Source organism: Metarhizium album (assembly GCF_000804445.1).
Source record: "Metarhizium album ARSEF 1941 chromosome Unknown scaffold_5, whole genome shotgun sequence".
Lineage (NCBI taxonomy): Eukaryota > Fungi > Ascomycota > Sordariomycetes > Hypocreales > Clavicipitaceae > Metarhizium > Metarhizium album.
This window is the reverse complement of record NW_024467579.1, coordinates 716094-729318: the sequence shown is the minus strand read 5'-3', so window position 1 is coordinate 729318 and position 13225 is coordinate 716094. Positions and strand designations below refer to the sequence as shown.

At 55.0% G+C, this 13225-nt stretch overlaps 7 protein-coding genes across 7 annotated transcripts; 3 read left to right on the top strand and 4 right to left on the bottom strand.

Annotated features, from left to right (window-relative positions):
• Positions 1–801: 801 nt before the first annotated feature.
• On the top strand, positions 802–2045 carry MAM_02933 (phosphotransferase enzyme family protein; the record flags this gene model as incomplete). The annotated part of the gene is made up of 2 exons (XM_040821732.1): positions 802–1270; positions 1357–2045. 2 exons carry the CDS (start codon positions 802–804, stop codon positions 2043–2045), a joined length of 1158 nt encoding a protein of 385 aa, XP_040680301.1.
• A 410-nt stretch (positions 2046–2455) lies between these two features.
• Positions 2456–3355, bottom strand: MAM_02932 (SNF7 family protein; the record flags this gene model as incomplete). The annotated part of the gene is made up of 3 exons (XM_040821731.1): positions 2456–2668; positions 2745–3108; positions 3216–3355. The coding sequence occupies 3 exons, from the start codon at positions 3353–3355 to the stop codon at positions 2456–2458; spliced, it is 717 nt and encodes a 238-aa protein (XP_040680300.1).
• A 610-nt stretch (positions 3356–3965) lies between these two features.
• MAM_02931 (ribosome biogenesis ATPase RIX7) lies at positions 3966–6206 on the top strand (the record flags this gene model as incomplete). The annotated part of the gene is made up of 1 exon (XM_040821730.1): positions 3966–6206. One exon carries the CDS (start codon positions 3966–3968, stop codon positions 6204–6206), a length of 2241 nt encoding a protein of 746 aa, XP_040680299.1.
• A 326-nt stretch (positions 6207–6532) lies between these two features.
• On the bottom strand, positions 6533–7447 carry MAM_02930 (cytochrome c; the record flags this gene model as incomplete). Its single annotated transcript, XM_040821729.1, has 3 exons — positions 6533–6557; positions 6641–6926; positions 7438–7447. The coding sequence occupies 3 exons, from the start codon at positions 7445–7447 to the stop codon at positions 6533–6535; spliced, it is 321 nt and encodes a 106-aa protein (XP_040680298.1).
• Positions 7448–8146: 699 nt separating this feature from the next.
• Positions 8147–9005, top strand: MAM_02929 (uncharacterized protein; the record flags this gene model as incomplete). Its single annotated transcript, XM_040821728.1, has 2 exons — positions 8147–8503; positions 8616–9005. 2 exons carry the CDS (start codon positions 8147–8149, stop codon positions 9003–9005), a joined length of 747 nt encoding a protein of 248 aa, XP_040680297.1.
• Positions 9006–9202: 197 nt separating this feature from the next.
• Positions 9203–10390, bottom strand: MAM_02928 (Exoribonuclease, phosphorolytic domain 1; the record flags this gene model as incomplete). Its single annotated transcript, XM_040821727.1, has 2 exons — positions 9203–9820; positions 9908–10390. 2 exons carry the CDS (start codon positions 10388–10390, stop codon positions 9203–9205), a joined length of 1101 nt encoding a protein of 366 aa, XP_040680296.1.
• Positions 10391–10811: 421 nt separating this feature from the next.
• On the bottom strand, positions 10812–12702 carry MAM_02927 (arginine-tRNA-protein transferase 1; the record flags this gene model as incomplete). The annotated part of the gene is made up of 3 exons (XM_040821726.1): positions 10812–12130; positions 12297–12344; positions 12603–12702. The coding sequence occupies 3 exons, from the start codon at positions 12700–12702 to the stop codon at positions 10812–10814; spliced, it is 1467 nt and encodes a 488-aa protein (XP_040680295.1).
• Positions 12703–13225: the final 523 nt, after the last annotated feature.

The following is a 13225-nucleotide window of genomic DNA, read 5'->3' as shown; positions in this document are numbered from 1 at the left end:
TATCCCACTCTTCCCAGGTTGGTTTCGGAAGCCGTCGAGAACGGCCCGGCATCTACAATATACGAAGTTCGAACACACACCTTGTCGACTTGAACCTGCTCCTACGCATTTCTTTCCCGTGTCTACACACACCGTCAGCTTCATCATGCCTTCCAAGACACGGAGTTGGTTCGCCCGCCACATGGCCCCTCCACCGCCTCTGAACACGAACCCCGTTTGCCCCTGTGCCAACTGCTACAATATCCTCGCCCAGAAGCCTCTCGGGGGAGGACCGCGAAGATGTACGTCTTCCTCCAGCCCGGCTCGCAGCTCGGCTGATCCATGGTCCCGAGCTGGGCGGGAATCGGATGCCATCTCAGTGAGCAGCTGGAACAACAGCGCAACTACGACACATGTAGAACTGGTCTTGTAGGAAGAATAAAGCCAACACCTTACCGACGTGGTTTGGTCCAGCGACGGGCAACCAGCGACTTTGAGATGAGCTTTTTTAACGCATTGATTTGATGAGTTGGATTTGGACACTGAAGTATCTGCTTTACCGGATATCAAGGCATCTGCGGGAAGGACCTCACGTGTCAGTAGCGACAGCAATTTTGGCAAACTCGGACATGTACAACCACGGTGTGTTGCTTGCGAGACAAAGGACAACGGTGTTTTGGAATGGGAACAGTATTGTTTTTCAAGTTAGTACATGCTATTCTTCTTGGCTCTTGAGACTGGTGCTTTATTTACCACTTGTGACCGGCGACTCACACCGAGGAGACGGAATGCTTGGTGGCACCGGCCATACCACGGGTGAAAATGGCTATTTCTTTCTTCCCCTCCACGCCGGAAGATGACCAGGATAAACGTGTAAACATGCAATACCTTACCAATGTGAGGCCTCGTGTCCGTGTCCGTGTCCGGACGTCGCCGTGGACCGCCATCCCATCCAACCGACAGTATGTAACATGTACGTACTTGAACTTGACGTCACCCCGCCATCACGCGCATTGCACCAACCCAACCCATGGACAGCAATCTCGTGTACGCCCAACGTCAATGCCGACGCCGCCATCCAAGGACTCACAGACCACGACAGCCATGACTCCGAATGTCGACCCGGCGATCCTCAAGGCCCTCGGCATAGACGGCCAGCACGCCCGGATTGCCTCCCACGGCGGCTCCGGCTTCTCCGCCACCTTCAAACTATCCACCACAATCGACGGCCAACCCGTCAACTATTTTGTCAAGACTGGTAGTGGGAAGGCCGCCGAGCTCATGTTTACGGGTACGGCCGTTTATTCTACGCACTCAACGAACACCCTTGGTGGCCCGGGATCCCAACGCGGTACGCCGCTGACACCGTCATCACAGGCGAACATGCATCCCTCAACGCCATCCACAATGCCGTCCCCAGCCTTTGTCCCAAATCTTACGCCCATGGGGCCATGTCCCTCCCCAACAAGTACTTCCTCGTCACCGACTTTCTCGACCTGGCATCTACAGCCCCCGGGGGCTCAGGACAATCTCTCGCCGCCAAACTAGCCAGGTTGCACACTACGCCAGCTCCCATCCCAGACGGCCATGACAAACCCATGTTTGGGTTCCCCGTTCCCACATGCTGCGGCGAGACCGCGCAAGACAATTCGTGGAAACCCTCTTGGGCCGAGTTCTACGCCGACAACCGACTGCGCGGCATTCTCAGAGACTGCGTCAGCAACCACGGCGAGGACGACGAGCTGAGTGAAGCTGTGGAAAGGGTGGCCAGCAAAGTCGTCCCTCGCCTCGTCGGTGAGTCCAACACCAAGGACATCACGCCGGTCCTAGTACACGGCGATTTGTGGAGTGGCAACCATTCCAGGGGCCGAATCGGCGGCAAGGGCGGCGCAGAAGAAGTCGTCTTTGACCCGTCTGCCGTATACGGCCATTCCGAGTACGAGCTGGGTATCATGAGGATGTTTGGCGGATTCGGCGCCAGCTTCTGGCACGAATATGAAGCGCTGGTTCCAAGGGCAGACCCTCGCGAGGAGTGGGAGGACAGACTCGCGCTTTATGAGTTGTAAGTCGGCGTCCGCCGGGTTCCCGCCACCCGCCTTTGCATTGGCTGCAGACTGACGGATGACAATTGCAGGTATCACCACTTGAATCACTTTTCCATATTTGGCGGCGGCTATCGCGGAGGAGCCATGTCCATAATGAGGAAGCTTATTGCGAAATACGACAGTTAGACGCAAGAAATAAAATGCCCCCCCCACCTTCCCACCCCCTTCCAATTCGTGCGTCATGGTGAATATATTCAAAATGCCACGTATGAAATTATGTCATTAAAAAAAAAGAGTAACACACCCTCCCCCCAAACTCCGTGTATGTTTGCTCGCTGTAATGTAATGCACCCGAAGCCCAGTCTATCAAGAAAATCAAGAAAATCCCCAACTGCGAAACACGACGGCACGCCATCTTGGAACTAGGCAAGCTAGGCGGCCAGCATCTGCCGTGCCTCCCGCGCAGGTTCCTCCTCGGCCTGCGTCTCGGATATGGGGACCTGCGCATTCGGAACAGATGGCAGCTGCTGTGCCTCGCCGGCGAGCTCTGCTTGCAGCGAGGCTAGCTCGTCCTCCACCTCCTCCTCGTCTTGGTTCGAAATCTGGCCACCGAGCATGTCGCTGACCTCCTGTTTTGGCCGGAGCTGCCGTAAGTCACCGTAATCGACCAGGGGACAAGAGAGAGAGAGAGAGAAAGAAGAGAACCCGGGGGCAATATACCTGCTGATAAGCAATCGCATCCGCCGTTTCGCCCATGAGCTTCTCTACATTCTCCAACCCGCCCATCTCGGCATGGATCTCTTTAAGGACCTTGGTCCCCTGCTGCAGCCCAAACACGACGTCCTTTTGTATTAGTGCGAATTCGACATTGGCCGTCAACTTCTCCAACTGTTGGAGCTGCGCGTCCGTCTTGACCAGCAGCGACTCCTGGTACTTCTTGCGCCTCAGGGCCAGCAGGGCCCTCTTCTTGTCGCCCTTGGCGAGCATTCGCTTCGCGATATCGGTCTCTTTGTCGGTGAGGACGGTGATTCGTCGCTGATACTGGTGTAGTTTATCGCGCTGGTTCTTCATGTCCAGGATGGCCCTGCATCAAGCACGACATGGTTAATGAGCGAGGGTGGGCGTCAAATGCGATCGAGGGCGAGCGAAGCGCGGTGCACGAATGAAGGCCCAAGGGGCGAGAGAACATACTTGTCCTGGGCCGTGACTCTGCTCGTGTTGCTGCCCATGTTGAGCACACTTGCTGGATCCAGCCGTGGAGTGGCAGGTCTATCGAGCGCTTGGCGTCCTTCCAGATGGAAGAAGTCGGTGTTGAGGTTGATATGGATCATGTGGTATCCAATGCCGAAGCATGTCCGCCGGTCGTGATTCGTCCTCCGTCCGTCATACAGCGTTAGTAAGGGGTGGTGGGGTGCACCCGGCTGAAGTGCTATCGATAAGCTGCCAGGCCTTCGGACTTCGAACATTGAACTGGAGGGGAGGAAAAAATCCGCCGCTCATTCACAGAATCACAACATCCAACAATTCACGGGATACCAGCGACACATGACATGCCATGCTAGCCAAATAGCGTGATACCGGCTGTGACCGATGGTAGAATCATATGAAGCTGACTCCTGGAACGAGGTCAGGCACGACAAGCGTTTTCTCCTCGTCAACACAGACAGCACATACTTCATGGTATTGCATCGGAATGACTGGCGTTTAGGAGTTTGACCCTTATTGATCCTCCAGTTGAACGTATCACTAAACTTTTCCGACGACGACTACTCTCATTTGTGTCTCTCCTGTACTGAGCTGCAGCTCACTTGTCGGGACGGGAATCGACCATAACCTTACAAAACCAGAGGGCGCGCCATCATCAACCGCCGCATCATCTTGCTTCCCGATGTCGTACATCGAGATTCATCATCATTTCAATCCACGCTGTGCTCGCTGAGTATGCCCCCAGGCATGGTGAAACCGCGAGTGAATCTCCGTTCACGAATAGAACGGGACGTTTACACGGTGCTAAAGCACCTGGAAACAGCAAATGGCAGCAGCCCGTTCAAAACAGTCACTGCGGCATACGATGCTATCCAACGGTCAAACTCAAGCCTGAGGAGGCAGAAGAAGAGAATCCTAGAGGACGCAATAGACCGTGTGCTCTTATTCAGAAAACAGGAGGTTGACGATGTGAGCGACTCTGACGCCGCCATCGAGGAGGCTGAACCAGAAAAACCAGAGGACGAGAGATTTCTGTTGAATCGGCAAATGACGAAACTTTGGCATCGGGACCTGCCGGTCAACAAGTCAGACTCAGCAGAGCCTTCACCAGCAAAAAAACGTCGGACCCAGGTCGACACCGAGGACACACCGGGTCAGATGAGTGTTGTTGAGACCATTGTTAATGGCAACGTATCCGAGGGTCTTTCAACGGCACCGAAACAAGAAAAGCAGCAGACGAGGAAGACCCAAAGGGCAAGCCGGTTCACCGTCGAGCACGTCGATGAGGAAGTACCCCTGGGTGGTCTCGCGGAAGTGTACGGCGATCTCCTCGAGCACGGATGTAGACTCTTGCGGTTTGCAAACTACTACGAAGAAAATGGATGGGAGCGAACCACGGGTATCCTCTTATCTGGTCCCTGCGGCATGGGAAAGAGGTCATTGGTGAAAAACCTGGCATCAATGCTCGGCGTACCGCTAGTGTCCCTCAACGGATGCCTCGAAGACGCCGAAAGAATGGAAAAGAGCATGGCCGAAGCCTTTGACGCGGCAATAGCCCAGGCCCCCAGTATCGTCTTTGTCGGCGAAGTAGACCAGTATATGTCCAAGACTGGCTCGCACAACCACAACGAGCACCACTCCAAAGCGGTTCGCCTCTTCACCCAGCAGATGCAACGATTAAAACATCGGCGAGGGGAAGATGGGTACGTCCTTGCCATGGCGACCACATCCAGAATCGCAGACGTCGACCAGGGGATATTAAGAACCGGCCTGTTCGAAGTGATCAAAGGGCTGAAGATTCCAGACTATGAAGCTAGACAGAACATCTTACAGACCGTGACCCAAAAGAAGACACTTGCAGAGGACGTCGACTTGGACGAAATTGCCAGAGTCACACACGGCTTCGTGGCAGCCGAGCTCGTCCTTATTACCAAGCTGGCCACTGACCTGGCCGCAAAATGCATCAGCGAAGACGCCGAGGACACCGACGTCCGCATGTCGGAGATGAAGTCGGCCATCGTCTCCGGCGACCGCGACTTCTTTTCAACCATGCGACCGCGTGTCAGGCCGCAAGCACCCGTGTCCATGGCCGACTTCAAGTCCGTCATCAAGGACTTCGTTCCCTCCCTGCGCCGGGAGGGCTTCACCGTCATTCCCAACGTCACCTGGGACCAAGTAGGTGCTCTGGACAAGGCCCGCAAACAGCTGCACATGTCCATCATCGGCCCCATCAAACGGCCCCAGGTCTACAAGGAATTCGGCCTCACGCAGACCGCCGGCATCCTCCTCTGGGGCCCTCCCGGCTGCGGCAAAACGCTCGTCGCCCAGGCCATCGCCAACGAAGCCAAGGCCAGCTTCATCCTCATCAACGGGCCCGAGCTCCTCAACAAGTACGTCGGAGAATCCGAGCGCGCAGTCCGCGAGCTCTTCCAGCGGGCGCGCTCCTCGACCCCCTGCATCCTCTTCTTCGACGAGATGGACTCCATTGTGCCCCCTCGGGCCAACTCCTCCACCGACTCGGGCGCGCGTGTAGTAAACGCCCTCCTCACCGAGCTCGACGGCGCGCAAGACCGCACGGGCGTCTACGTCATCGGCACCACTAACCGTCCCGAGATGATTGACGAGGCCGTCCTCCGTCCGGGCCGTCTTGGCGTCCAGCTCTTCATCGACCTCCCCACCCCTCTGGAGCGCGTCGATATCCTCCGAGCCATCTACCGGACTCGCCATGAGAACCCGTCCCCCGTGGCAATGGAATGTCTATCGTCCGTTGCCCAGGACCCTCGCTGCACAAATTTCAGCGGCGCAGATCTGAGCGGCTTGCACGCCAAAGCCGCGGAGAGTGCGCTGGAGAGGTGGATGCAGGATGAGACGTCGAGCAAGGAGATGACCGAGGCAGATTGGGAGTTTGCGTTGATGAACACGAGGCCGAGTGTGCGGGATCCGGCCTCGTATAGAGAGAGGGATATGGTCATCTGAGGTCCCAGGCAACTGACTGTGCTGGAGCGTGTAGACCAACGACAACTACATACTGCCCATCGGGGATTCGTATGCCACACGTCAGCGTGCACATGGGACAGGAGCGAAGCTGATGGAGTAAACTGCACCAGGCACTTGCATTGTCACAAAGTCGGCTCTGAAGCCAAACTAGAACACAATCAAAGGAAAATACCTAGAGCTTTCGTAAAAAAGGAGTTGAATATAACATGCACATCCAGGTAGCGCCCTGGCTATTCTAAATTTTGTCTATAATACACGCATGCCGTCCCCGTCTATCATGTCGTAGTAGTACAAGTGCAAGGCACCTAAGCAGTAGAATCCTTCAGGTAACTGGTCGAATGGTCAGCACTGAGCGGGGGAAAAAAAAAACCAAACGTGAGGAATCAACGGGGCGCAAGTCGGGGTGCACGTACGCAATCAGATCCTTCCTGTCCTTTTCCTTCTTGAGACCACCGAAAGCCATCTTGGTGCCGGGGATGTACTTCTTGGGGTTCTCAAGGTAGGCGAAGAGGGTGTCATCGTCCCAGGTGATGCCCTTCTGCTTGTTGGCGTCGGTGTAGGAGTAGCCGTCGACGGAACCAGTCTTGCGGCCGAAAAGGCCGTGCAGAGCGGGACCAATCTTGTTGCCGCCGTCCTTCTCGACGGTGTGGCACTGAGCACAGCGAGTCTTGAAGAGGTTGGCACCCTTCTTAGCGTCACCTAAAAAGCAATCCTCGTCAGCACACACGGCCCCTTTTTTGACACGGTCGTTCTGCCGGCTGAGATGCCAAGAACGGATGGAGGGCTCGCCGGGGTCAATCCGGAGGCAGCCGTGCCGCCAGGTGCAGGACCAGCAGACAGACCCGATGAATCAAAGGCAAAGAAGGGACCTTGCGTTAACCGCCGGCAGAATCGTTGCTGTGAGGGCATTCTATCCGCGGGTGTGAGCGTGATTTGTCCCGGCGTATTGCGGGCAAATGACGCACGGAGCGACGGCTGAGCACGTTCGAGCCGACATGTAATTGTGCGCACACAGTGCCATTGAGTCGAAATCCAAACGTGGACACGAGGAGTCGCTCAACTGCACTTGGCCGGCCCGGTTGCCGCAGTCTCTGCCTTCATTCATCGTCGTGCGCTGCCGCAATGGCAAGCCGAACCGGCTCGACTGAACAACCCCCCCGGCGGAGGGCCGTTCTCTGGGTACAACAACAGCCACGAACGTAAGACTTACCGCCAGCCATTTTGGATTAGTTGTATTGAGGTAAAAGGATTTACCAGAAAGTGTGTTGGTAGAAACGGTTCGCGAGAAGGAATCCCGAGCGTTGTCTGTGACGACGGGGATTTCGATGATGCAGTTGTGAGGGAGAAGAGAAGAGGCGAGGAGCGTCCAAGGCCGAAAGGGAAAAAAAATAGTAACTCGACTATGACAGCATGGACATGGACAGAAAACCGGACTTTCTCTAGGATGGTTGAGCCACAGTGGCCTGCGGCGCAGCCCAATCAGAGCGCTGCAATTACGCAGTTCGCAAACCCGCCACATCAACCGCGCCGGGTAAACTCGGACAAGAAAAACGTAAAACGGCAACAAGAGTTTTGCTCGGCTGCTCATGTGCCCAGTCTGCCTCCACTTTGCCCCCACTGCTGCCACTACGGAGTACTGCCCCTATAATTACTCCCCTTTGCCCCCTTTGCCCCATTCGCGCCCCCCGGCACAGTCAGCCGATGCCAGGCAAAAGCCTTGCACTATGGAGCACCATAGATATGCCTGAGGGTCCAAGGCCAACACTCCCAAGGGAGCTCTCAGGCTGCCATCGTGAACGAAGAAGTAGTTTTCGCCCAAAAAAAAAAAAACGCCCCCAACATCTCAAGCTAACCAGTTGAGCCGTCTCCATGCAACGTGATAGCTTGCACCTCCTACAACCGTATCCCCGCCTCACACAATGACATCGAGAACCGTTATCCCGCGCTTCTTACTGCCTCTGCAGGGCCCCCTCTGGCGCGGCGTCCGCATACCTCTCTCGCAAAATGTCCGCATCAGATACGCATCGTCGTCACCGTCGACCGGCAACAGCCAGTCCCGAAAGCCAGCCGTGCTCGAGAAGCCCGCCAAGTTCAGCCCCCCCTCCCACGGCTCACGGCTCAAGCGGAACACGATGCCCAGGCACTACGGCCCTGAACTGACGGCGGCTGAAGTCTCTGCCCAGAACAAGAGGCATTACCCGGGTCTCATGGCCCCCGAGGGATCATGGTCGCATTGGTTCTGGCATAGCAGGCTGCTGCATACCTTTATTACCATGGTACGGCCCCATCTCGCTCCTCTGTCCCTCGCGAAGTGAGCCCATCTCGGGATTGCGTGCAAGTAGTAGATGGACATGCCAAACGTCACAATCACTAACGCTGCTGCCCCAGGGGGCCCTGTTCGCCATGGCGATATACACCTTCTTCATGAATTACGCGTGCAACTCGCCCTTCAAGGACCTCGTTCCGCCAATGTCCGATCTCTGGCATCACCCGACGTACTTTTTTGCCGCGTGGAAAAACGTCATTGCCCTACACGAAAAGGACAAGGCCACAAAGGCCCATGAGCACCGAACCATGTATCTGGATGACGTTGCCAAGAGGAAATACTACATGAAGGTACACGGCATCGAGACCAAGGATCCTGTTTCCATGGTCTTCGGGAAAGACGGAGAAAAGTCAGAAGAGAAACTGGAGGCGGCCGCGCTTGGACGAGAACTGCCTCAGACATCCGAGTCGAGCGCAAAGCCGGAACCGAAGAAATGGCTTGGCATTTGGTGACGGACCACATCTTTGCTCCTTTTTTTTTTAGTTTTCAATTTTTACTCTGGGAACCCTCCTAGGATAACTCCTAGCTCTCAATGTACACGTAACGCCTGGGCCGCCATGCAAACGTGCCTGTTTATGAGCCACGTAGACAAAGTCATAACTCGCAAAATGCCCAGAGGCCTTGAAATTTGCGCCCCGTGAATCCCCCTTCACGTTAAATCCACGCTTTCCAACCCATCCAAGATTTCATCTACAACACCGCCCTTTTCGAGTACGGCTTCCACCATGGTGTTTATGACGCCGAAGTTGCTCCCCCCCAACGGTGCTTTCCACACGCCTTGCACAGCCCTGTCACCACCGGTCTGTTGCTTCGCCGTGGAGCCAGCTGGTGCTCCATTCGTAGCGACATTGACCGCGTTAGGCACGCCAGGCGGAGTCAATCTCGAAGGCGGATCGACCATCCTCATCGACAGCAGCCTCAATTCCCGTCCCGAGTCGACGTTCATCCCTCCCGCACTCGTCTCCCTCCTCACCTCTCCGACCGACACGGCCAGCGCCGTCTCAGCAACCGCCAACTCCTCCTTGGACGGGTCGAAAATGATGTTGTCGCCCACCCCCATCACCAACAGCGTAATCGGAGGTCGAGAGCCGGCGGAAGCCCCCCCCACCGGGTACAAGTACGTCGACGACTCCCAGTCGTCGTCGAACATGGGGTCCTCGTCGCCCTCCGACCTGAGCCGCGGCAGCCGCGTCGCGAGAAGCGCAAGGTGCGACGTCAGAGAAAGCAGCGGAAGCGGGTACGACAGGGGCGGCGAAATCAGCAGAACCTGGTCGCCCAAAAAACGACATCCCAACAGTCAGAATAATTGGCCTCCTGCAAGACGGCGCCGGCACGGCACGACACGACGACTCACATCGACACAGCATCTCCAGTGGAACCGCCTGTTGATCCACAGCTTCCTGGCGAATTCGCCATCTGCTAGCAGCGCCTCTCTCAGCATCTCTGCCAAGAACACCGTCGAGGCCTCGTCGTCCCTCTGACCGGGTATCTCGATCGTCAGTTCCAGCCAGTCCCCTCTGGCTCTCGAGCTTGCGTCATCCGCGGCGGCGGCGGCGTCGGCGTCGGCCAGGGCCCTCGCTTTGCCGTCGTGGTCTTGGGCGTCCCGCACGCCGGGCGTTTTTTCAACCTCTGCCTTTACGCCGACAATGGCTTCTGTGCCGTCCGAGAAGCAGACGCGAGCGCTGCCATTCGTCCCGGGCAGAATGCCTGTCTCGGCGGTCAATGGCCGAAATTGCGTCGAGGAACGACCATCGGGGCGGATCGGTGGGGTGAGAGAGAGTGAGCTGTGAAGGTATGCGAGTTCGGCGGGGGAAAGAAGGGTTTGTTGAGTGGCCATGATCCCGAAAATAGATCGTCTGCCACGAGAGATTGGTCGATCCGTGGCATGTGCTGGCGCTGCCTGGACTTGCTGACTGAACCGACGTTGAAATGAAAGCTTGTCCCCAGTAAGGGATTTTTTTTGCCCTCTTGAAGCTCTAGCTTCGAGTTGCAAACCAGATGAACTTTGTTGATAAGATAAGCTCCGCGACGGGAGTGGGGAGTTGGGACGGTTGGATACTAGTGTGCTTACCTGGCCAAAATACAATACCAATCGTGATTAGTAGAGAAGGGAAGGAGACAAAAAAAATAGAGCGAAATACCATGGCACTGGGACTCCAATCTACCGTCAAGGACGTATCCTACGTGTAAGAGCTACTAGGATTGGTGATTGAAGGCTTATTAATCGAACCTACACTACTGGCTGCTTAAGACATCCCCTAAACCTTTTTCTCACGTGTCATATCTAAACAGATCAAGCCTTTTAGATCTGGCCCTAGGGCGGCAATCAATTCCGCCACCGATGCCTTAACCCCGGGCCAGTCCATGATGCTCTTAGAGTCCCAATCTAGGAGATCAGAAGTCTCGAATAGTGGTCCGGTGGGAAACACCTTCAAGGCAATATGATCCAGATCAACCTGCTCCATATCGGAGGCGCAAGTAATACCCGGCATGCTTGACAGAAAAAGGGACCCTGAATCTCCATCTTCATTCCCATCCTCACTTTGCTCCTCCCCGTTGTTGCGGCCCCCTGTAACTGTGCTGTTTCTGGGACGAGTTGGGCCACCCCGATTGGGAACCTTTGACGTGTTGCATCCTTGATGCTCACTAGTCCGGGACTCGCTGTCAGCAGTGGAAGCTTTTTGTCTTTCGATGCTAAGACTGAGAAACGGCTTCCGGTCAAGGAGATTCAAAGTTGTCTCGTCTAATGGGTCCCAGCCAAGGCTGTTGGGGTCGAGGATGAATTGCGGGGAGTAGTCGACTTTATACTTCATCTTGGGGCAGTTATGAATATAAAACCCAGGGTACCACCAGCGATACCCTTCTTCTTTCGCCAAAGCAATTTCGTGCATTGCCCCCAGCTTGCCTGGGGTCTGCTTGTGAATGCTTTCATGATACAGAAAATAAACGGAGCTGACGCAGTCGGGTAGCAGGTCTAGTACCCCAATGGCAACCAGGACGCCATCAAGCCGGTAACACTGATGATATGACCCCAAACTGCGTTCCTGTCCATCAGGTGTCACCATGACTTCCCTTCGTAAGGGAGAACTACAAAGGAATCGCTTGAATGCTCGGGGAGTCCTGTCTTCGGGGGGGTCCTTGTGGACAACTCTTTGATAGTTGTCATAAACCTGGTACTTCTCTTCGGTGAAGTCATCGTCTTCCAGAGTGATGACAAGCTTATGAGCAGGTTCTGGTGGAGTTTGCAATTTTCCATACTCCGCTTCGTGGACACGATCAACAAGGCAGAATTCGTTGTCCCTCTTTTTGACCTCCTTGCGGGATTTTGGGTAAAGGCGTGCTGCGTCCTTAATATATGACTCCCCCAATACAAACTTGTTGAAACGATTCACGGTTTGGCGTTGGTCTCTCGATGGTTTGAATCGGCCAGAATCCAGCCGAATCGTATAATGGGGGCAGCACGACCTCCTCTGGTCCGGCCGGTACAAGAGTTTGCCCGATCGACGCCAACATCGGTCAAGAAGAATTTGATAAAATTTTGGACTCAAAGAAGTGGCGTTTGCGTAATACGAATAACCTGGATAGGTTGTCAATGTCAGTGTTTGTCAAGCCATGCATTAATACTTCCAAGTGAACCATAATTTGGCTGACAGAGTGACGGCGGAGATTCACATGCTCGGCAGCCGTAAAACAGAGAATCCATAAACTGAAAAGGGGCCAAGGTAATTCACGTTTTGACTGACTCTGGCCCTGAGTGCGGCAGTAACCGCATCTCGAAGAGTTTGCATATCCTGTGGCATTCGTCAGCACACTGCATATTTGGGTGACTTTGGCCAGGTTTGTAGGTGTATTGCAGGGCAATGTCAAAGGATCATTGACAGCCAAACATGAGGAGAAGCCGAGTCAAGCCCCAGCGGCTCGAAGTGGGTTTGCCGTTGTTGCATTTCAACTGTAGAGTTGGCCGAAGAAAATTCTACACACAACGTAATGTAAACTGCGCATCGTGCAGTAACGCTCATGCAATGGCTTGCCGTCTCTAGACTACCTACTCAGCTTGGCAACTGGATACCCCAAGCCCATGGAGGTTGGGTGAGCCAAATCAATGCAAATATCCAAGGCCAGCGGCAGAATAAGGAACGGCAGTAGCATGGCCGGTTGAACCAACTGGGGCATAAAGAAAGGGCACGTGGGGTTTGATGGATTGGATTGGTGGAAAGGGAAGGAATAACAACGACGGTAACTCACCGATTGGAGAAATATATTCGTAGCTGGTTGAGGTGTCTTGAGGGGTCTGCATGATGCCAATTGTCGGACTAGGTTCCATGGCAGACAAAAGCACCGTCCCAGCCGAACAAGACAGGATATTTGATTCTGTGAACCCGAGGGGGGTCTCTCTGAGTGGTCCGGCAGTGTCTACCGACTACTTGCGTGTCGAATCAATGACACCTACCCAGGCAGCTGCTTTGTTGCCGCAAGAGGAAAGCCGATGTGTGAGGGACGGAGCCGAGTGATTTTATCAGTGTCTGGCATCAAGTCGTAGTCCAGCAAGTCGAAATATCAACGCCATGTCTGAGTCGGTTGTGACAACTTGAGGAAAATAGGGTTGGCTGGCTGGCAATCCCTCTCTCAAAATAGACTTCGGGATCCAGGGCTGGGAGGGGACCTGGGCTGG